The sequence below is a fragment of the Lepidochelys kempii genome, chromosome 2 (genome assembly GCF_965140285.1).
Source record: "Lepidochelys kempii isolate rLepKem1 chromosome 2, rLepKem1.hap1, whole genome shotgun sequence".
NCBI lineage: Eukaryota > Metazoa > Chordata > Testudines > Cheloniidae > Lepidochelys > Lepidochelys kempii.
The window spans coordinates 74,986,831-75,011,434 of NC_136381.1; the positions used below are offsets into that span (position 1 = coordinate 74,986,831).

The 24,604-nt window shown below is 39.7% G+C and overlaps 1 protein-coding gene across 21 annotated transcripts in view; it reads right to left on the reverse strand.

Moving 5' to 3' along the window:
• Positions 1 to 24,604, reverse strand: part of DTNA (dystrobrevin alpha) — a 310,433-nt gene that overhangs the window by 82,837 nt on the left and 202,992 nt on the right. For all 21 annotated transcript variants that reach the window (XR_012157223.2, XR_012157224.2, XM_073331259.1 and 18 more), the window contains 3 exons: positions 16,619 to 16,832; positions 4,467 to 4,552; positions 2,931 to 3,085 (listed from right to left, as the gene is read on the reverse strand). Coding sequence is in view for 19 of the 21 variants with exons in the window: in XM_073331259.1 (XP_073187360.1) it covers positions 2,931 to 3,085; positions 4,467 to 4,552; positions 16,619 to 16,832 (455 nt within the window). In the remaining 2 variants the exon portion in view is untranslated. The remainder of the gene's footprint in view (positions 1 to 2,930; positions 3,086 to 4,466; positions 4,553 to 16,618; positions 16,833 to 24,604) is intronic.

Consider the following 24,604-nt stretch of genomic DNA (forward strand, 5'->3'; position numbering starts at 1 on the left):
AAAGTGGAACTGGTATCACAAGCAAATTAACTCTGAAAAACTTGGGTAAAAATTCTGTTACTAACTCTTATGCTATAACAAAGTGTTCAGCAGGGGAAAGCAATACACCTTCTCACAAAAACTGTGAACATCTATTTTAAGAGTTAAATATTATATTTTGTATAAAATATTAGTAATGCACCTCAAGTGAAAATAAATGCTTACACAATTGCACAAGGATAGCTTGTGTGATAAAAAACTTGGTTCCCATTACATTGTAAACAAACTAAGCTAATCTGCGTATTAAATTTTGGTTACTGAAAACAAGAGAAATGTAAACAAGCAAAAACTGTATTATATTAACTAACTTAAGCTGTTTAATGTTGCATCCTACAAATCGAAGACACCAGAAAATATCACATGCCAAAGACACCAGAGATATCAGTACACAGTAAAAAAAACCCAAACCCACAAACATAAAAAAGAAAAGAAAAAGAAAAGAAAAATTAAGTGCTTTATAAACAGACTGGTCAGCTACACCTCAGTCTACCACACAAACAATTAAGTAAGCAATCAGCTAAAAACCCCTCGCTGGACCAGGTCTGTCATTTAAACTGTATATTATTAAGCAAAGTAAGTTCATGTGCCAGTGGTTTTAAATCTTTAACATCAAAATATGGATAAATTTGGGTACTGTGTAAAAGCAACTGTATTATTGTATTATAATTTGGGTCCATGACACTGAATCCTAACTAAGACACATGTTATTCAAAACAATCTTGTTCAGTGTCTGGTTACCAATACTAAATCCTAACACAGTAATATTTAATAAATTGGTTATTGTCCATTTGGTAGGTTATCTGAAAGACAGCATCTATAAAAAACAAACTGGATCTATGTCAGCTACTGGTATATCACAGAGCAGTGCAACCAATGAAACAGAAGCTAGCCATTCCTGTTTCCTGCCCAGCAAAGTTTATCCCAGAGAGTGACAACCAGCAGTAAGGGTAACCTATAACCTAGTCATAGGATAGGGTAAAAGCACACAAGACCAGATTTCACGGTGGGAGACCAGATTTCATGGTCCGTGACACATTTTTCATGGCCGTGAATTTGGTAGAGTCCTAGCTATAAATTAAAACTTGATTTGTACCAAATAAAGTAATTTCTGATTCATTGACAGCTTTATGGTTGCACTCTTTTGGTGGTCACTGATTTTATGGATTAAAGAAGCAAAGTCCCTTAAAAGGACACTGACAGTAATTTCCATACCTTTAAAAAAGTCATTTTTTTCCTCCTGCAGTTTTTATCAATTGCTTGGAAACTTGAAACTAAATATACACTGTGAAATGAGGGGTGATGGGTTCTGTAGCCTACACAGGTTGTGGGCCTGAGGGGCCCATTAGGGTACCTGGCTGTACCTGTAGCGAGAGTCAGGTTTAACTGAACAAGAGGCTCAGTGGGGCAGGACTAGGCTGGATTATAAAGTCAGGAAGTTTGCAACAGAAAGAGGCTGCAGAGACAGAGTCTGCAGTCACTCTCTGGGAGCACAGAGGAAGGCAGGTGAAAACCCAAGAAGGAGAATAAACCCTGGGGTTCTACCCCTAGAAGAAGGGTCAACCCCAGAGGAGTTGTGCGGGAAAGAAAGCCTGCGAGAGCTAGGTAGGAAGAAGCCCATGGAAACAGCATAAGGGGGAGGATTATGCAGACCTTCACTGGTTGTTATGGAGTCTCTGGGCTGGTACCCAGGGTAGAGGAGGGGCCTGGGTTCCCCCTGCCAGCCACTGGGAAGTGGCATAGGCACCATGGAGATGCCAACTAGACTAGCTTTATTACCCTGGAAGGGGAGGGCTATTTCAACTTGGCAGGAGGACTAACCCACGAAGGCGAGTCACTTCAGTTCCTGAGTGCAAGAGAAGGGCTACAGAGTGAGAGTGAGAGATGACAGGCTGAGGAACTGCAAGAAGAGGGCATCTGGCTGGCAGAGCTAATTCCCAGATGTGACCAGAAGGAGATACCCTAGTAGTGAGTAGACATCTCCATGTCACTAGGTTGTGGAACAACATTTGTCCAAGCCACAGCACATCAGAGTTAGGACACATTTTTAGTTCCACTACTGTAGATTTAATTTTTTTAAATCTCTGCTATAGCGATAACAGTTTTTTGACAGGAAGATAAATATATCATATCATGTTTATCCTGCTTGTCAGGGAAAGAGGAAGTGTAAATTCCCCAGATCTATATTTTGGCAGTAAAGATGAGAAGAAAAATACTTCTTTGTTCCCAATGTCTTCTCAGCTTCAACATCTTCCCTTACTTTGCATGTATTGCACTCGTGAATTTCTTATAGGTGGTAAGCTAAGTATAATCAAATATTTTTCTAAGGGTGTAAATCAATGCAGTTCCCAGGAAGGAATTCTCTTCTTCCATTACACCAGAGCAATGCACAATCAGCTAGATGTAGTATTGGGTATTTTGGAGCTTCCCCCTGCCCCCACTCCAAAGCATTAGGTATTGGCCACTGGAAAGATATCAGACTCAATGCATCCAGAGTCTGATGTGCTGTGACAAATGCCATATTCCTTTCTTAGTAACTTCAGTGCTTTCTTGGATCCTACTAAGAATTTCTGCAAGAGAAAATCAGATGTTCAGTTGCCTGTAGGCTTCCATTTCCAACAGAGAAGAGGTGAGAAACAGTTCTTTTTCACTGGAGCATTTCAAGTGTATCTGTTCCTTCATCATAGACATGAGCAATTAGATACTTGGTTTGAGAATTGGATTTCACCATGATGGAGATATAAGGTCAGGTATTCACAACTGTAGCAGGAAAGAGGAGCAGCATGATTGTGTGCGCGCACGTATGTGTGTGTAAAGGAAAAAAAGAAAAGAACAAAAGAAAACTTGTTTAGTCATGTGACTGACAGCATGTCAGCGATGCCATCTTTCTTTACCTGTTGAGAGAAACAGGATTTTGCCGATTGCTCCGTGTAACCAAATGAAGGACCTTCGAAAACTGCAGTGGGAAGTTTGAGAACCTCCCGCAGAAACATATCATACCTTCCATAAACCATCACTCCACCAGAGTCTGAAATCATTGAGAAAATATCTGGGGAAATTAAAACAAAACAAAAAATAAAAGCAAGGAAAGGAGAGGTTTACTTCATTTAAACCGCAGATGATCTCTTAGTTCAACAACATATGATCTGAACTTAAAGTAATGAGATTTTATATATAATGTATTCTGCTTATGGAAAACATTATTGCACCTTTAATTTTAGCTTAACTTGCCAGAGGCAAAAGGAAAATGCACATGTAAGAAAACTATCAGATTTCTATATTAAAATATTCCTGCTTTTGTGGCTCTGCGGTGTCGTTCCTTTTTAGCTGGTGCTTGATGCGTAACATGAGAGAGTAATTTAGGCAGATAGAATGGATCCAATTGGACGAAATGCAAAACATCAACTACAACTTTTTGTCTGGTGCCATTCTGGCAGTGAGTTCATGAGGCTGTTTATTATTTTTTTGGACATGTAGAACACAACAAATTTGAAATTCATTACTTGATTCTTATCACATTTTTGTCTTAAATTATTTGTCATGTAAATATTACAATTTGTTATTCTATAGCTGCACCTTACTCTTTTTATTTTCCTTGATGATAGACTTCACTTTCTTACTAAAAAAAAAAAAGTTTAAAAGGATCCAAAACTTAGTGGAGGATGCTAGACTAAGGGACCATTATAATTTTTCAGGCTGTTATGGCCACCTCTGTTCTAGATGGCAGATACCATACTGGGTACATCCGGAGGGAAATTCCAAGTGAAGGACCCTGCAGTTCACTGCTGGGAAACCAGTATCACACTACATCCTGCCACTGCATACAGCCTATGGACTCAAGGAATCAATAGCTATCCTTATTCACAACATCAGAGAACAGGGAGAACTAAGCACTGTACTCTAGATGAAGCTGATCCCGACGGACAAGAATTCTAAAAGGAAGTCTCTCAATGCTTCTGCAGCTAGAATAAATCTTGGCTAGTTTTGTTTGGAAAATGAGATAAATCCTGTAAAGTAGAAGGGATAGACATGTGCCCCTGGAAAGGAAATATAAACAGTGTTTAAACGGTATTGTTTTTCTAACTGAAAATGAGAGAGATATCATGAAAGAGAAAATTGTCCGATGATGCTTCATAATGCTAGACATTTGCTGTACTTAACTGTACTTATAACCTTTGAATTCAATCAATTTGATCAGAAATCAAATTTGTACTGTGTTCATCAGAATTAGAGATGTGTGACCTGGCTCCAAAACTGGTTGAGAGTCCATCCAAAAAGTGAACTTATCTGAAGATGCAAATTGGTTCAGCAAAACCCCACCATCACCAAATATAAAAATGCTATAATCCCATCAGGTCCACCTACCATTCTAGCACAATTTGATATCTTACAAAAATACAGGGATGAACGACAGACAAAACAAGACTTACATCTTAATTTGTCCATGATCTTTCCTCCACAAAGAGTTGCCAAAGCCATTTTGACAGCAAAAACTGAAATTTTACCATGTCCTTCCCTGTTTGATAATAAGAAGTTGTTATATGGCATGATCTGACCAGCATGAATGTACATTTTAACTGCATCTCTTTGACATGACATAATACACCAGGCACATATTATATGCAGGTTCACAGAAATCTTTAGATCAATGCATTTTTCTTTTCAGATTTTTACTGTTTTCTTTTGAGAGGACATACAACGGCAGATTTCTCTGTAAAGCTATCAGAGACCATCTAAGAACATCAACAAGGCACATTTTAATATTAAGCTTATCAGAACAACATTTGAATGCTGGTTAGCACATTCTGCATTAAGCTGATTACTCTTATATATGGTTATTTGTACTACTGTAGTGCTCAAAGGCCCCAATAAAAATCAGGGCCCCACTATGCTAGGAGCTTACATCCTGTTTCAAATTAAATTGTAACAAGTGAGTGCAAAAAGCAATAGTGGGGAAAGGAGGATGTGGATAATGGCTAAAGAACATGTGGTTATCCAGGTTAGCTATTGTACAAGTTAATGGTTCCAAGCCATTTGCTGTTTTCAATTATACCCTTGATTTACACACAATCTTAGAAGGCATTTAGTTAAAACACTGACACTAAGGCCCAGTCCAAACCCCACTGAAGTCAACATTAGACCATTTATTTTCAATGGACTTTGGATCAGGCCCTATGTTAAAACCATCTTATCTTCAGGAAAAGCCTCTTTTTAAATATCACCCTTTGGCATGGTCAGAATTTACCATTTTGAAGGCATTGACATAATACTATAAAGGGTTTCACTAGTCCCATATGACCAAGCAGAATCCCACACTTTTCCCTGCAGGAGCGATGGCACAATCCATTGGTTAATCAAGAAGCTACGCATCTGGAATATTTAATTTCACACAAATTCTATTCAATACTATTTAACACACATGAGGGTATTCGATATAGGGTGAAAAAGTTCTATAATAATTTTCCTACAAATCTAGCCACGTCCCTAGATCTTTTCCTCCTTGGAAGGAATAAGGCTGTATATTGTATATGCAGTGTCCATACACAATGTACACATTTTATGAATTGTTGATCTTTTCACTGAACTATTTTAAGACAAAACTCAGCTGCCCCATTTCCATACCAATTATTCTGCAGCCACCTCAGTGATTTATCATACAGAAACCTTAGCACATTCCAGTTTCTGAGCCAGTATTTTCTATCTTCATTAGAATGACCTCTGCTTTAAATTCTAAAATCATTTCCCTTGGTATGAAAAAAAAAACTAGCACAGGTTGTTTAAAGGAATTATGCTATTACAAGCAGAAGCATGAACATGCTAAAATGTACAATATCACCAAAAATAATAAAATTCCTCCTCTTTTGCATCAATTTTTTGGTCTCAATTTTCAAATGGACTTTTTCTTTGGATTTCTCAGCACCTTCCCTCAGGGCAGTTAAGATACAAATTACATTGGGGCAGCATTTACCTATTACCCGTGGAGACGTTTAATGGGTTCCTATCTCTCTGTTTAACTAAATCACTGAGAGCATATTCTCATCCTAATAAAGAGAATTATTGTTTCACAGTCAGCCAATTCCTTTCTTTTCAATTTTACAGCATGACAAACCCATTTTTCTTTTGAGTTTCAGCAATGGGACTAATAACAGAACAGGGTACTACTCAGTATGAGGATGGCAGAGTGAGGCCATAAGATTCTGTGTCACTGTGGGGAACTAGATAGTCTCTGACCTCCAGTGTCTTCCCCCGCTCCCCGCATGGGTTTATTTATATTTACTTACAGGATTATTTTTTTTGAATGGCAGACACATCAGTTAGCCTTCAGCTTTCCACCCCAGGGACAGAGGCTTTTACCACACTTGAACGGTTATGGGAGCAGGAGAGGTGGGAAAGGAATATATTATATATAGGTTCTGGAACTCTCAATTTGATTTGATTTGTTTTGACACTATTTTGTATCAGTTATTTGTATTCATAAATACATAAATTAGAGCCAGTGTAAATTCAATTTGCCCAAAGTTTTATTTTTATATATATATATATATATCTCACACACACACACGTCTGATAATTGGACCTGATAATGGGTCTAGGACTTTCCAAAGTCCCCAGGGCCCAGAAATGCTCCAGGCAACTCTGCTCTGTAGTATATAACTCCTCTCTACTAGCAGTAGTAGGACCTCTTGAGTAAAGTGCTGCCACACAGGAGTAAATACCTCAGCCACAGGCTGATAGCATCATGCAGGCATAGATTGAATTCAGAGTGCCTCAACTGAAGTGTTCATAACACCTCGCAGGCTGACTAACAGAAAGAGACTTACAATTTTACTCGTAGAAAGAACAGAGAGCACAAAAGATTTTGTATAGTACCTTTCATATTGAAGGTTTCAGAGTAACAGCCGTGTTAGTCTGTATTCGCAAAAAGAAAAGGAGTACTTGTGGCACCTTAGAGACTAACCAATTTATTTGAGCATAAGCTTTCGTGAGCTACAGCTCACTTCATCGGATGCATACTGTGGAAACTGCAGAAGACATTATATACACAAAGACCATGAAACAATACCTCCTCCCACCCCACTCTCCTGCTGGTAATAGCCCATCCAAAGTGACCACTCTCCTTACAATGTCTATGAAAATCAAGGTGGGCCATTTCCAGCACAAATCCAGGTTCTCTCACCCCCCACCCCCATACACACACAAACTCACTCTCCTGCTGGTAATAGCTTATCCAAAGTGACCACTCTCCTCACAATGTGCATGATAATCAAGGTGGGCCATTTCCAGCATAAATCCAAGTTTAACCAAAACATCGGGGGGGGGGGTAGGAAAAAACAAGGGGAAATAGGCTACCTTGCATAATGACTTAGCCACTCCCAGTCTCTATTTAAGCCTAAACTAATAGTATCCAATTTGAAAATGAATTCTGAATGAGGGGGGGAGGTGAGAAAACCTGGATTTGTGCTGGAAATAGCCCACCTTGATTATCATACACATTGTAAAGAGAGAGTGGTCACTATGGATGGGCTATTACCAGCAGGAGAGTGAGTGTATGTGTGGTGGGGGCGGAGGGTGAGAAAACCTGGATTTATGCTGGAAATGGCCCAACTTGATTATCATACACATTGTAAGGAGAGTGATCACTTTAGATAAGCTATTACCAGCAGGAGAGTGGGGTGGGAAGAGGTATTGTTTCATGGTCTCTGTGTATATAATGTCTTCTGCAGTTTCCACAGTATGCATCCGATGAAGTGAGCTGGAGCTCACGAAAGCTCATGCTCAAATAAATTGGTTAGTCTCTAAGGTGCCACAAGTCCTCCTTTTCTTTTTGTTTCATATTGAAGGTATCCCTCAAATGCTTCATAGTATTGAAGCAAAAGTGACTGTACAAACATAGAAGCCTGTACGTGTTAAGCAACAGCACAGCAGAGTTTTGAGATAAGGGAATGCTGGAACAACTGCAGCGGCACAGGAGCCAGCAACCAGAGCTGTAAACAGGGGCGTTTGAGTGGGAGTTTGAAAGGGGAGTTTGTCTTGTGGTGCTTGTTTGGGGTTTGCTTTTGCTGTGGGTGGTGTTGTTTTGGTGTGGTTTGTGTTTCCCAGATTAACAGGATTTAGGTGGGGAGGCTATGACAGATACAGAGGCAGCAGTGGGAGTGACCCATGTCGTGGAAGACACAATGAGGATGACTGGATGTGGAAGCTGCGGTATGTACATGATCCTGGAGGGGGTATCTGGTAAGAGTTTTGTCGGCATGAAATGCTGTCTGATAGAGCTGATGGAAGAAAAGATCTGAGGTTTGGAGATGCAGGTGGAAAGTCTGGTTGAGTTTAGAAGGGGGTTCGAGCAGATTATGGAGCAAAGACATGAGGTAGCTGAAGGGAAAAGCTCCGACTTGCAGATGGAAGCAGGACTGAGGAATTTGGAAGGGAGACTGGGTGAGGAAAGTGGTCAGTGGAAGCATGTGACTAAAAGAACCAGGCAGAGAAAAAAGATGGGCTAGTGAAGGAGAAAGAGAGCTCAAGAACAGGTTTGTAGAGTTAGAAAAATGACAAAGGGGCTCAGCAGGTAGTCACTGAAGGTGGAAGGGCAAGGAAGAAGAGAAGAGCAGCTAGTCCTACAGGAAAAGGGGAAGAGTCAATGGAGACTACACCAAATATGAGCTCCAGGAGGATACAGGATGGGTTGAAGAAGATACAAGGGAGAATATGAATGGAAAGAACTTGCAGCCAGAGGGAACAGGGGATAGACTGGAGAATAGCACCATCACCAGGAAAAGGCAGGTCTACGTGATCGGGGACTCATAGATTCATAGATATTTAGGTCAGAAGGGACCATTATGATCATCTAGTCCGACCTCCTGCACAACGCAGGCCACAGAATTTCACCCTCCTTACTGAAGGATAGGCAGGCCTGTAACCAGAGCTGATCCAGAGAATAGAAGGGTATGCTGTCTTCCAGGTGCTAAGATACGGGATGTAGACTTGAGGTTGAAAAGGATCCTGAAGGGAGCAGGAAAAACCCCCCCTAATTATCCTTCATGTGGGAACAAATGATACGGCTAGATTCTCGCTGGAAAGTATTAAGGGAGACACTGCTAGGCTGGGGAAGACGTTTAAGGAAATCGAGGCTCAGGTGATCTTTAGTGGGATTCTGCCTGTTCCTAGAGAAGGGCAACAAAGGTGTGACAAGGTTATGACTATCAACAGATGGCTTAGGCAGTGGTGCTATAAGAAGGGCTTTGGGATGTATGGCCACTGGGAGGCATTCATGGACAGAGGACTGTTCTCTCGGGATGGACTTCATCTGAGTAGGGAAGGAAATAGACTTCTAGGATGGAGGCTGGCACAACTGATTAAGAGAGCTTTAAACTAGGAATCTGGGGGAGATGTCCAGGTAATCTCCACACCGGATTTTAGCATTGAGAGGGAAGAAAACAAAGAAAGAAAGGATACGGCCGTGGGTAGGAGAATGTATATAAGGAGGAGGGGCAGTGTGGATACCAGTCTAATAGGTTATACTGGCTGTAGAATGACCCTGCCTAATAGGGTGCAGAATGTGAGCGAGGCCAAACAGCAAAAATTAAGATGTTTGTACACCAATGCGAGGAGCCTAGGTAACAAAATGGAAGAACTAGAGCTACTGGTGCAGGAAGTGAAACCAGATATTATAGGGAAAACAGAAACATGGCGGAATAGTCGTCATGACTGGACTCCAGCTATTGAAGGGTCTGTGCTGTTTAGGAAAGACAGAAATAAAGGTAAAGGTGGTGGAGTAGCACTGTATATCAATGATGAGGTAGAATGTAAAGAAATAAGAAGCGATGGAATGGATAAGACAGAATCCATCTGGGCGAAAATTACATTGGGGAAGAAAACTACAAGAGCCTCCCCTGGGATAGTGCTTGGGGTGTGCTATAGACCGCCAGGATCTAATTTGGATATGGATAGAGCCCTCTTTAATGTTTTTAATGAAGTAAATACTAATGGAAACTGCGTCATCATGGGAGACTAACTTCCCAGATATAGACTGGAGGACGAGTGCTAGTAATAATAATAGGGCTCAGATTTTCCTAGATGTGATAGCTGATGGATTCCTTCATCAAGTAGTTGCTGAACCAACTAGAGGGGATGCATTTTAGATTTGGTTTTGGTGAGTAGTGAGTACCTCATAGAAGAAATGGTTCGTAGGGGACAACCTTGGCTCAAGTGACCATGAGCTAATTCAGTTCAAACTGAATGGAAGGATTAACAAAAATAAATCTGCAACTAGGGTTTTTAATTTCAAAAGGGCTGACTTTCAAAAATTAAGGAAATTAGTTAGGGAAGTGGATTGGACTGAAGAACGTATGGATCTAAAGGCAGAGGAGGCCTGGGATTACTTTAAATCCAAGCTGCAGAAGCTATTGGAAGCCTGCATCCCAAGAAAGGGGAAAAAATTCATAGGCAGGAGTTGCAGACCAAGCTGGATGAGCAAGCATCTCAGAGAGGGGATTAAGAAAAAGAAGCAGCATACAGGGAGTGGAAGATGGGAGGGATCAGCAAGGAAAGCTACCTTATTGAGGTCAGAACATGTAGGGATAAAGTGAGACAGGCTAAAAGTCAAGTAGAGTTGTACCTTGCAAAGGGAATTAAAACCGATAGTAAAAGGTTCTATAGCCATAGAAAGACAGACAGACAGACAGACAGACAGACAGACAGACAGACAGACAGACAGACAGACAGACAGACAGACAGACCACTAAGCACTGAGGATGGAGTGAAGGTCAAGGATAATCTAGGCATGGCCCAATATCTAAACAAATACTTTGCCTCAGTCTTTAATAAGGCTAATGAGGATCTTAGGGATAATGGTAGCATGACAAATGGGAATGAGGATATGGAGGTAAATATTACCATATCTGAGGTAGAAGCAAAACTCGAACAGCTTGATGGAACTAAATCGGGGGCGGGGGGCCCAGATAATCTTAATCCAAGAATATTAAAGAAATTGGCACATGAAATTGCAAGCCCATTAGCAAGAAAATTTTTAATGAATCTGTAAACTCAGGGGTTGTACCATATGATTGGAGAATTGCTAACATACTTCCTATTTTTAAGAAAGGAAAAAGTGATCCGGGTAACTACAGGCCTCTTAGTTTGACATCTGTAGTATGCAAGGTCTTGGAAAAATTTTTGAAGGAGAAGGTAGTTAAGGACATTGAAGTCAATGATAAATGGGACAAAATACAACATGGTTTTACAAAAGGTAGATCGTGACAAACCAACCTGATCTCCTTCCTTGAGAAAGTAACAGATTTTTTACACAAAGGAAACACAGTGAATCAAATTTACCTATATTTCAGTAAGGCGTTTGATAGCATGCCACATGGGGAATTAGTTAAATTGGAAAAGATGGGGATCAATATGAAAATTGAAAGGTGGATAAGGAATTGGTTAACAGGGAGACTACAGCTGGTCATACTGGAAGGTGAACTGTCAGGCTGGAGGGAGGTTACCAGTGGAGTTCCTCAGGGATCAGTTTTGGGACCAATCTTTTCATTACTGATCTCAGCACAAAAAGTGGGTGTGCGCTAATAAAGTTTGTGGATGATACAAAGCTGGGAGGTATTGCCAATTTAGAGAGAGACTGGGATATCATACAGGAATATTTGGATGACCTTGTAAACTGGAGTAATAGTAATAGGATGAAATTTAATAGTGAGAAGTGCAAGGTCATGCATTTAGGGATTAATGACAAGAATTTTAATTATAAGCTGGGTATGCATCAATCAGAAGTAACTGAGGAGGAGAAGGACCTTGGAGTATTGGTTGATCATAGGAGGACTATGAGCCGCCAATGTGATATGGCCGTGAAAAAAGCTAATGCGGTCTTGGGATGCATCAGGAGAGGTATTTCCAGTAGAGATAAGGAGGTTTTAGTACCGTTATGCAAGGCACTGGTGAGACCTCACCTGGAATACTGTGTGCAGTTCTGGTCTCTCATGTTTAAGAAGGATGAATTCAAACTGGAACAGGTACAGAGAAAGGCTACTAGGATGATCCGAGGAACGGAAAACCTGTCTTATGAAAGGAGACTCAAGGAGCTTGGCTTGTTTAGTCTAACCAAAAGAAGGTTGAGGGGAGATATGATTGCTCTCTATAAATATATCAGAGGGATAAAAACCGGAGAGGAATTATTTAAGCTCAGTACCAATGTGGACACAAGAATAAATGGATATAAACTGGTCATTGGGAAGTTTAGACTTGAAATTAGATGAAGGTTTCTCACCATAGAGGAGTGAAGTTTTGGAATAGCCTTCCAAGGGAAGCAGTGGGGGCAAAAGACCTATCCGGCTTTAAGATTAGACTCGATAAGTTTATCAAGGAGATGGTACGATGGGATAACATGATTTTAGCAATTAATTGATCTTTAAATATTCATGATAAATAGGCCCGATGGGATGTTAGATGGGGTGGGACCTGAGTTACTACAGAAAATTCTTTCCTGGGTATCTGGCTGGTGAATCTTGCCCATATGCTCAGGGTTTAGCTGATTGCCATATTTGGGGTCGGGAAGGAATTTTCTTCCAGGGCAGATTGGAAGAGGCCCTGGAAGTTTTTTGCCTTCCTCTGAGGTATGGGGCACGGGTCGCTTGCTAGAGGATTCTCTGCTCCTTGAAGTCTTTAAACCACGATTTGAGGACTTCAATAGCTCAGACACAGGTGAGAGGTTTTTCACAGGAGTGTGTGGGTGAGATTCTGTGGCCTGCGTTGTGCAGGAGGTCGGACTAGATGATCATAATGGTCCCTTCTGATTTTAATATCTATGAATCTATGTTGCAAAAATTGCCACTTGCTTTTAAATTGCCAGAGTGGAGCAGAAGATCCTCTTTTTAATGCATAGGGGTACTGCCCTCTATGGCCAAAAATGAGTATGAGGCCAGGTTTCAGTCCAGGACTTGAGCCTGCAGCCCTCTGGCCAAGTATGAGAGTGGTACCAAAAGAGCTGCTTTGACACCTGTTAAACTATCCAGTTATATTTATGCTGAAATTGCCATAAAGAAAATAGAAGTCTAATGCATAGACCAAAAGAAAAACAAACTACAGTAGTATCTTCTGAATGTTTTGAAATACAACAAATTTATCCCTTTAGAGGGGCACAAAAACTCTGATTTCATAGTTGACTAGACATGAAACAGGCTTTTAAACCATACTATCACTTCCAAGGGGAACAGAATTTCTTCAAACAATTATGGGGGCTCTTAACACCTTAATCATGACAGTGAACTCTGAATTGTCACAGTGTATAATTAAGAGTTTCCTTTCTTAGAAATATTTCAGTAAGGAAATTAATTGGAATCAAGCTGAGCTCTTTCATTCAACTGAGCAATACGTACAATGACCAAATCTCTGAACTGCACTTCTTGCAGGTCTTTCTTCTTTTTTAATGGTTAGCAGGACTAGATAACTTGCATTGATTGACAAAGCTGGAGAGAGTAAAGAATTTAACATTTTGCGACTCTGAATGGAAGGGCAAATGAGAAGCTGCTTTCAGGACAGGTATTGAGCTTCTCCACAGACTGACTAATTCTAGAAAAGACATTTGTTTAAAGAGAGGGGTGAAACCAAGCCCCTCCAATTATGTCCTGTATCTTTCATAGCCTGGAGACAGAAGCTTGCTTCCTAATACAGGTATCCCAAAGAGCATAACAAACTGCAGTCTCCATGTCAGTGAAGACAGCATCCACATTTCAATATTGAGCAAGTGTGATAAGGACAGTTTGTAACATATTTCACACTATCAATCGAGAGCTCTTCAAGAACTATTGTACTGGATTAGACCAGCATTCCATGTAGTCTGATATCATATTTCTGACAATGGCCTACAGTAAATGGTTGAGAGGTTTGAACTAGCCATCCTGTTGTGTAATAATGTACCACAGAGTGGTAGAAGGGCAGATATTTCTTCCTGATCCCAGCTGATCATCTTATGCCTTGAAGTAGATGCAACTGCCCAGTTTTCATGTGCAATCTCCTTTCTTAATTACATAAACAAATTAGGCATGCATTTGCACAGTATTTAGAAATCTGACCTCCTCATGCTGTTTTGAAACATACTAAGCTCTTCTATCACCTGACAGTGAGTTTCACACACTAACTATACACTGAATAGATTCAAATGTCCTTTTAATTTTGACTTTTAAATTTTACAGAATTCCCTCGTTATTGTATTAGGATTGATATATCTGTATTATTGTAGTTCCTCTTATTTTCCTCCTTTCCAAATGGAAGATCTCAGGAAACACTCAAAATCTTGGAAAAATTGGGATTCAGATTATTAGGGCACTCCCGAGGATGCACAAAATTGAATGTCTGAGTCAGTTATATATTAATGTAAATTTTAATTTAAAAAAGATTTAATCTCCCAAATTAATTGGAGACTGAGGACTGTAAAGTGCAAATCTCCCCTCTAAACAGACAGTAAGAGACAGCCCTGTAATCCTTAGTTAAGGAGAACAGGGTTACTAGGGGGTTAAATTTAGGATTTCAATGTGATTGACATCTACTTTAAGTCTCCTTCACACTGCCAGAGCAGAGTACAGGGACCTCAGTGTAAATATGAATCCAGACCAGGTACTCTAATCTGGGGATGAGACATAGTCAAGGTTTTACCCAGCCTTATTGCCTTCTACTGGGTTTTACAGCATATATAAAAGCAGTACAATGTCTGTTTTTTCCAAACACATTGCACTGATTGTTTCTGTGCTTGGGCATTTACGGGAAAAACCCTGCCCCCTCTTGTACTAGGACACAGGGACTTCACCACAGCAGAACCATGTGGTTCTTCTAAACAGGCAGAAGCAGCAGGAGCAGAGATGTGAATTCTCTGCCTCAGAGCCCCGCCCCATGCTATACACTGCGTACTTGGGGCAGGAGTCTGATGGCTCTGCTGTTATGTGGATCCATGCGAGATTCCCTTGAGAAATGTGGGGCGGGGGGTATTGACATACTGATAGGTCCCACCTAGGGCATTCCAGATCAGAGGCAGAATCAGAGGCTGTGGAGCTGCTCTGAGGCTTGAGTCAGTAACCCCCAAGGTACTCCCTAGGTGTGGGTCAGAGCATATGAACGTCTAATGTTTCCAGGGAATGTAGAAACCTTTCAAATACATTCAGTGTCACCATTTAAGAACTGAGGAGTAAAAGCCTTCCCACCATTTCCCTTGTAAGGAATCCTGATATATGGCTGGTAGCTTTACTCCAGATCTGATGAGCTCCAAAACAAAAACACATCATCACTGGTCTCACTTTCACAGCCATCAACCTTTCCCTCTTTTTTACAGCAGGGGTGCAGCACCTACCAGTGCACATGTCCAAGTGCTTTCATTTTCTTTCCTTCCTGTTCTTGTCAAGTCACGAATTCAAGGCTTTTCATGAATTAAAATGCCCCGTTATGTGTTTTTACTGCCTTTAAAAAAAAAAAAATCCTGAAGGCTACAGTTTCGGAACCTATTGACTTTTTTCCTCGGAGAGGGAAGGACGGGATGCACAATACAGACACACTGTGCCTTTGCAGCTCTGTCATGTGAAACGACTGCCTCCCCCCTTCCCCCCCGCAACTGTTACCATGGTGACTGAGCCATACCAGTTGATTTGGCTCTGAAAAGGTGCACAATACCAAACAAGAAGTCCATCAAGTGTGTGTATGGGAGGAGGGGGGAAGATACTTATTTTAAGGCTTCTCAAAAAATGTTTTCAGTTGGTGCATTTTCAAAATATAAATGGTAAAGAGGAAATTGGCAATTTGCATGTGTCAAACTAAATTGAGAATTCAAGCTATTCAGATGCTTTTAAGCATGGCAACAACATATTCATGTCTCTGCATTCAATAACCATAATATGTATCTATAATGTTAAGCTAAAAGAAAAGGAGGACTTGTGGCACCTTAGAGACTAACAAATTTATTTGAGCATAAGCTTTCGTGAGTTACAGCTCACTTCATCACATCACTTAACACATGTTAAGCTAGGAAATTCTCTCCATCTTGAGCTCACCCGTTGTACACCGGTATTCTGACACATGGTCTAGGAAGTAACTGACAACATTAATTTTATTCCATCTCCTGATCCTTATCTTATTTCTGCCATGGTCTTATAACAGGCTGCATTACCAGGAATCAGAAAAATTGCTTGCAGCTGCAAGAACTTGCAGCAAAAATAAATAATGAGCCATTAACTTATGGCACTACCATAGAATCATTACAGTGATTTCAGTCTCTGATATTTCAATACGTAACAGTGCAAGATAAGAGTGGAGTCACTCTGCTCTGTCAGTAATTCTATTCCCACTTACCTGAGTAAGTCTGGAGTACCTCTGTGGAATACACCAGAATTATCTGGATATAAATTGAGTATAAATGAGACCAGAACCTAGCTCCTTTATGCTAGTTCCCCTTGCAATATTAGTTCTATTTAAACATTCGTTATTTGGGATAGAAATTTTAGTTTGTTATCTGTTTTTCAAAGTGACACAACAGACAGACAAAATCCTTCCACTGATCAGGAAAAAGAGAAACATATATGGATAGTAGAGGGAAACTTACGGATCGAAGGCTGCTAGCAGGAAGTTGAGCAGTAAACTGATGGATTGCTCTACATTGATCTGGTGAGTTGTTGGCATCCGTTTGTTGAGCTGGTAAAAGATAGTTGAAAGCACAGCTTCCAGACGAGCCACATTCAATTCTATGTTTGGGTCCAAGTTGTTTAATGCATTTTCTCGCAATGCTTCTATAACATTCCAAATGTCCACCAGATGTACTACATACAATTTAAGAACAGTTGTCAGATACTCGCATTCACATATTGAAAAAAACAAAATTGACTCATGCGCTTGTACTTTGGCATAGTACACATAGTTCAGCGGATATTTTATGTATAAAAAATATTTTTTTCCCCATCTTTGGTATTTAAACCAATCAGGAGAAAAAGAGCAAGGAAAACACCATACCTGCTAATAAAATAATCATAAATAAAATATTAGTTTAGTTGAAATGTCATCAGAAGTTGCGAGTTTGGCTCTAATTCAGGAAAAAAGCATTTCCCATTCAGGAAAACACTTAAGTGTGAATTTAAGTTCAATTAAGTCTACAGAAATTAAGCACACGCTTAAAATTAAGCGAGTGTTTTCCTGAATTATAACTTTATGGGTAGCAGCTTGAAAATTACTCTTATTAATTTACAGAGCTGGTGGGATTTTCAAAGGTTCCAAAGAAAGTTAAGTACTTATCTCACATTGACTTTCAAACTCACTCAGGCACTTTTGAAAATCCTGTTCAGTAACTTGTGCCAGAGTCAAAGTGCTTTACAAAAACTGAATAAAAAGTATAATTGCATTTGGACAGATTAACTTATAGTTTTAAAAAGAAAAGGTACAGTTGTGTTCTTCAAATCATATTTCATTCTCTTAAATACATTTGCCAAGTGTTTTGTTAAATCTTCCCTTCTCTTTAGATTCCCTGCCCAATCTAAACTTCCTCACTCTGTCTTTTCACCAGGGTAGCTTAAAATGATCAAAATAAAATAAAATAAAATAAAATAAAATAAATAAATAAATAAAACCCCAAAATTTAGTGACAGAGGGAAAACCTTGTGTGTATCTTGATGTTACTAGTGTGACATCAGGTTCACTACAAGTCAAAATTTCCAGCGGTAGAGGATCATTCAATATGTTTTCAAAAATTGCTCTAGTTCAAAAATCTGGATTCATCTAAATCCTAATTCAAGGTAACGTTCCAGCTGTTCTTATCCTTTGTAGTATTTGTTTCTCAACGGTTACTATTTCATAAGTTGCATACAGTAAAGGTACAAGGTTACAGTACAGATTTTTTCATTAGAGTGATAAATGTTGCATTGTCTTTATATCTTACAACATATTGAGGTACATCTGCACCTTGAAAGAAATGCATATTATTATGGATAAAGACATCACCCTAATCCTCTTTAAATGGTCTGTAATTCTTTTTTATATGAGGGAATTTCTTTATTTCTAATCTTCTACAATAGTATCTATGGTGCTCTGCTCCCGTTTGCATGTGCTCTACTGCCAATGGACAGAGGGTAGAGAATGTAAACTTAGTGACAGCATAACCTCCTTGTAAGTACTAGACAGACACTTTTCCTGCTCCACTTGCCATATGTTAGCAAAACACTGGGAAAGGTTGCATGATGTAATTCCATGGTCAGACCTAGTTGGTATCTTAGGTCTTTGTAACACAAGGAAAACCCCTATAAGTTCCCTTTTCAGCAGGTTAGATTGAGCATCCTCCTAGACTAGGCTAGGCCGACAGAACACACCGCCGGAAGTTCATTCCTTCTGATGCTCTTGCCACCTATCCTATTCTCCTATCCTCCAACTGGAAGAGGAGAGTGTCACTCCGGTAGAAATTTGGAGTGGATCCCAAGTCTCGTTTATCTGGACCTCTCAACTGGCTTAACTCCTTTCAGCTGCAACTAGCCACCAAGGTAAAGCCAACTTGTTTTAAAAGAAGCTTCCATCTCTTCAGATGGCCAGCCACCCCTACATGCAGTTTGTCTCTGTGGAAGTAGTAAATCTAAATACAACTTTGAGGACACGACTAGTACTTAAATCCAGCTGCTAGAGTCAGGCTGGGGAAAGAAAGGGGGAGCCAGATGCTAGACCAGCTGAGGGTCAAGGAGATGGAACTATCCACAAGTTTTTTTTTTTTTTTTTTTTTTACTCTGACCCAGTAATGGAGGGGGGCCAGACAGGCAATCGAAAGCAAGCTGCCAAATGATGGGACAGGTGGGCTTAGAATACACAAATTAGATGGCCTTAAGAAGGTAAGTGCAGACAAAAGGCAACAAAGTTAAGTGTGCAGTTTCAGCAGCAGTTCTAGACAAACCTAAACAAGAGGTCTGGTTTTCAGGTTGGTCCAGACCCCAGACCAACTGGATGGGCCAGCAGGCAATTCAACCAGCAATTCAACCAGACCAATCTGCATGGATCTTATACTGCAACTGAGCTTCAAGTAGTGCATTTTAGTGGTCAAAGTTAGCTGGTATATATAGGGCTGATGAGAAGGAGGGAAAGGGGGAACAACTGTACCAATACTGAGGCCCCCCCCAAGCTCAGCCCGCCTCCCAAAATTGACTGTAATCCCTGTGTGAATAAAATGAAATGGGAGAGGTCGGGCCCCGCAGTGAACATGGTTTACCAGCGTCCAAAGCTTCTTGAAGGGTGTGGGTATATACTCAGTCCTACTTTTTGTTCAGCCAGTTGCTAAGACAAACAAGTTTGTTTGCATTTATAGGAGATAATGCTGCCTGTTTCTTGTTTACAAAGTCACCTGAAAGCGTGAACAGGCATTCGCATGGCACTTTTGTAGCGGACATTGCAAGGTCTTTACTTGCCAGATGTGCTAAACATTCATACACCACTACATGCTTTGATTTGTAAGCTCTAAAGTTTTAGATTGTTTGGTTTTTGAGTGCAGTTATGTAAAAAAAAATTCTACAATTGTAAGTTGCATTTTCACAGTAAAGATATTGTACTATGGTACTTGTAGGAGGTGAATTGAAAAATACTATTTCTTTTATCCTTTTTACGGTGCAAATATTTGTAATAAAAGTTATAAAGTGAGCACTGTACACTTTGTATTCTGTGTGGTAATTTAAATCAACATATTTGAAAATATAGAAAAACATCAAAGATATTTATTATAAATTTAAATTGGTATTATATTATTGTTTAGCAGTGTGATTAAAACTGCAATTAATCATGAAACTTGAAATCAAACATCCCTGTGCAGTACAGTGCAAAGCATATGTACCATGCATTTTTCAGAGACCTTTCAAAAAGGCCTCATAAGTGGTGAACAGCATAGATAATCATCTAAACTAAATCATCCCTCATTTGACCAAATATGAAAAAAAAAGTGTGTCATTTTGCCATCAATAGCCAAGCTATATGTTACCATTGTATCTTTGCTTTGTCATTTTTGGAGTCAATGACAAGCAAAATGTCACCATTAGAACTTGAGAGACAAATACTATTTTGTTAAATTAACTCTCACAGATTAAGAAATTTATAAATACCATCCTGGAGAGCTCCATATTCTAGTTGGTTCTTTTAAAGATAATTAATGGTTAGTGTAAAAAAAAACTCATTAAACTATTAATTCAGTCTGATAGAGGTACTTGTGGCACCTTAGAGACTAACCACTTTATTTGAGCATGAGCTTTCGTGAGCTACAGCTCATCCGATGAAGTGAGCTGTAGCTCACGAAAGCTCATGCTCAAATAAAGTGGTTAGTCTCTAAGGTGCCACAAGTACTCCTTTTCTTTTTGCGAATACAGACTAACACGGCTGCTACTCTGAAATCTGATAGAGGTGGGATTAAGCAGATGAACAACCTACTACTCGCTGCTGTTCACTTCCTCTGCAACTAGTCCAAGCACTATTTATCTTCATATTGTTTCAATTCTAGTAACTAACATACTCTGACGGATCCTAGAGGATCAAGAGTAAGCACACTGTAAAATACAATTCAAATACAATGCATGTTACCTCACAGGTCCCCAGACTTGTCATGGCACAGTCTGGGAAGTGATTCTGCTAGTCTTTATCCATGCAAGTAGCCCAAATGAAGTTAATAAGACTACTTGTCTGAGTAAGGATTAGTAACATGGGACTCCAGGTTTCTAATTTTGTACTAATAAGAGCGTATGTCGCAGTCCACATTCTCAAATAATAATAATGATGCCACATAGATCTATCTAGATATAGATATCTGTATGACCAGAACTTTAAATATCTTACCCCTTGCCAGCTTTGATCTGACTGATAACTGCCTGTATTGTTTATTAATACAAATAATACTTGCATAAATAATTTATATTGTGGTAGGCACTGTACAGGAGAAACATATAGTAAATGACAGTCCCTGCCTCAAAGAGCTTAATCTAAACCTCAATAGATAACAGGTGATGAAGCAAATAAGTGGGAAGTTGGGACAGGAAAATGGGGGAACAAAAATAATAGGATGTATTAGCATAAAATAGAAGTGGGCACAATTTATAGCCAAATCAGCAGCAATAACCACAATTTGCCACCTTCTACTCCATTTAAGCTAGCAGCTTTGTTTTCAAGTCATCTAGCAAAACTACTGGTGATTAGGTATTTGTGGTGATGAGCAATTTGAACAAAAAGGATTCACCGAACAGGAAAAAGAAAACCGAATCAGATATTAGGCAACAAGACACTAGCCTAGCATGAGTATTTTGGATTCATGATTCAAAGACAGAGCAACTCTGAAACACCAAATACTGTGCCCGATTATAGAAGCATATTAATTTTATTTAGCACTTTTTATATTCAGGTAACCCTGTGTACTATAGAAGGTGACAGAATTTAGACCAAAATTCTCTGCTGGTCTAAACTGGCATGGTTCCATGGAAGCCAGTGGTGCAGAATCAATTTATGTCTGCAGAAAATTTCACACTAAAATTCTGACACTGGTAACGCAGTGAACATGTAGGTAAAATGTGAGAGCTGCATTTACTATTAGCCATTTGAACATATTTAACTATAAGGGGGAGGATGCTGAATCAATTTGAAAAGCGTATTCTGTTTCCCCACATATCAAGCAGCATATGGATGCCCCAGTTACTTTATATCTCATCCTTCTATTTTCACTCTTTTCAGGCCACTTTTTACTTCTCTCAACACTTTGTTATAATAAAATCTACACACCGAAATAAAGTAAATACAAGATGATGGAAATAGGTTTTTAATTCAGTCAACAGCTTAATTTCTGTATCATTTAGAGGAAAATTGTAATTCTTCACATTATAAATACATGAACCAATTCTGTTGGTTATGATCTTCCTTCCAGTCTTCAGCTGTCTTTAGTCTCAATGAGTTGGAAATCCTCATATTTTTAATTCAGTGTTCTAGTGGACTGATTATTTTCTGTTAGGTATTTAAAATAATACCTTTAGAAAACACCCCAACATATGAAAGAAGTGAGAGAGAGAGAGATGGACTGAAACAACTCTCATTCATATTCAAAATAAATAAAGTGTTATTTACACAGAGAAATGACATTCTTTTCTATCACATAGTTTCTTTAGAACTCTAGTGTGCCCAGGAGATATAATCTTAGATACATCACAAATTTGAAGGGAGGCAGATTACCTCAAGTATCACCTGTCAATAAAAGTCTGCTACCTGCAAGTAAAAAAAAAAAAAGTTTAAAAATAATTGGTGTCTTTAAGACTTTTGAACATGAAATGGATTTGCTCGCTCTGAATTCCTAATCCTTTTTTTGCATTCTATCTGAAATTATGAGCTCTACTAAATGAATTTGGAGAGGGAGATTTTACATTTAATCAGTGATGGGAAGTGACTGAAACAGGGCTTAATAATCAATTCAAATTTACTTAACATACACTAGGCCTAACTAAATGTAAATTAAACACATACTGTCAATAGTAGAGAGAAATCTTACTCCACAGATTTTTGCTTGTGTCTTTAGAAACAGGAACCACTTTTCAATAAATATTAAAATTACTTCCAAAACCAACAAATATATATTTAATGAAAGCAATTCAGCAAAGCACTTAAGCACATGCTTAAGTTTAAGCATAAGTTTATGTGAGTAGTCCCATTTGAAGTCAATGGACCTTAAACGTATGCAAAATATTTTCATGTGGGTTTCATTAAATGTGAAAACACTTCATGTTTCTCATGTTTAGCAAAACTTTAAAATATTACAAAATGGGTTAAGAGTATTCTTCTTTTAGAGCAGACTATGGAACCTATCACATATCAGAGCACTGGAACACAGCATCATCAGCGTGACCAAGCCATGTCAAGCAAATCCAAGCCAAGCCACCAGACTCACAACATTGCTGGTCCTCTCTTCTTCCTGCTAACAGCTTCACAATAGTGCATGCAACTAGATGCGGTTTCCAGCTACAGCACATTTGTTCATCACCAGGCTGCTCTTCCCATCAATCCGATAAAGCACCTAAACTGAAAATACTATCTCAGTATTTTACCAGCAAGTAAACCAACCAGCCAGATGCAATAGTACATAACTTCTTCCATGCCATGACCTAATGACAATCTCAAATCCTGTGCCAGGATGTTTATATTATATTCTAGTGTATCATACTATTAAAAAAAACCCAACTTTTTAGTAGAAAGGAATCAGCACTAAACACTTTCATTGCAATAGTGCACATGTATACTGTGCTCAGCTTCCTCCTTAGAAAGACTTGGAAAGACTTCCATTGACTTCAGTGGGAGTTGTATCAGGCCCATATAGAACCTTTATGATGACCAAGCACTCAACCTACATTTCCTTTGATCCCCCAGAACCTCAGAGGCACCCCTTTGTTTCAGTTAGCTTTCTCAGCATGGCTTCCTCTTTTCCTGCTTCTGAAGAGTCGTATTTTTTCCAATGTTGTGAAGTGCATATTCAGTAGGAAGCTAGGGAAATGCAGTTCAGATCAACCTGCCCACTCTAACTGTGACACTCTAGAAGGAGAGCACCTTAATATTTACTTTCCATCCATTATAAAGTAATGCTTTTTAAACAGAGTCACTCAATCAATTCATATTTATTCAAATGTTTCAGAGGTCCCATTCTGATAAGCAACCAGTGGAGAAGATGGTTATCTGACTTAGCCAAATCTTTGATCTTCTGTGATGGGGTATACAAACCCCCCCTCACTGGATAACAAGGGGTTAAGGAGGGGTTCTGGGCTCAGCCAGCTCCACCGTGCCCCGCACCACACCTGCACAGACTTGAGGAGGAGCAGAGTAGCTCACTTGTTGGAAGACCAGGGAAGAGAACAGACCTTCAGCTCCTGAGGAAAGAGCCAAGAAAGGCAGGAGCTTCCCAGATAACCACTGACTGAAGGCCCCTCCCTGAGGGAAGGGAGGGCCAGCTCCTGATGCATCCTGAGAGGGAATCATTCCCCTTTCTCTCCTACTAATTCAGTTTATTTGCATTAATTCCCTTTGCTTTTTGTTCGCAGACTACCCCAGAAGGGAAGAGACTTCAAAGTGACCTGGTTGGAGGGCCAGGTCACAGGAAGAGGCAGGCCATGGCAGAGGTGGAGCTGCCATTGGCAGGAGACATCCAGCAGAGAAAGAGAGCTGCTACACCATGCCTGGCCAGGAGGAGGTGCCAAAGGTGATTCGACCCCTTCACTCCTCCCTTCCCAGGTCTCAAGAGACTTCCTCCTAACCTAATGCCTATATCCCTCCTACTTTGCCTGGCATGGACTAAAAGCTATTTTATTGGATTTTAACTATGGATTAGTTATAATCACAGGAGCACAATGCATAAACTCAGTCTGCAGAAGGCATTATCAACTCAGGCTCTGGTTATTACTGAGTTAATAGGAGCACCATTAAGTTATTAATGCACTGAAATGTTTTTTTTTTCTTACTTTTGCATCACCCTGGCCCACTGTGGCTTAGGAAGGAATACACTGCCGCAGTAAATCCTCTCTTTTATGCCATAAAAGCTCCTTTTCCTCCCTGCCATTCTTTCCTG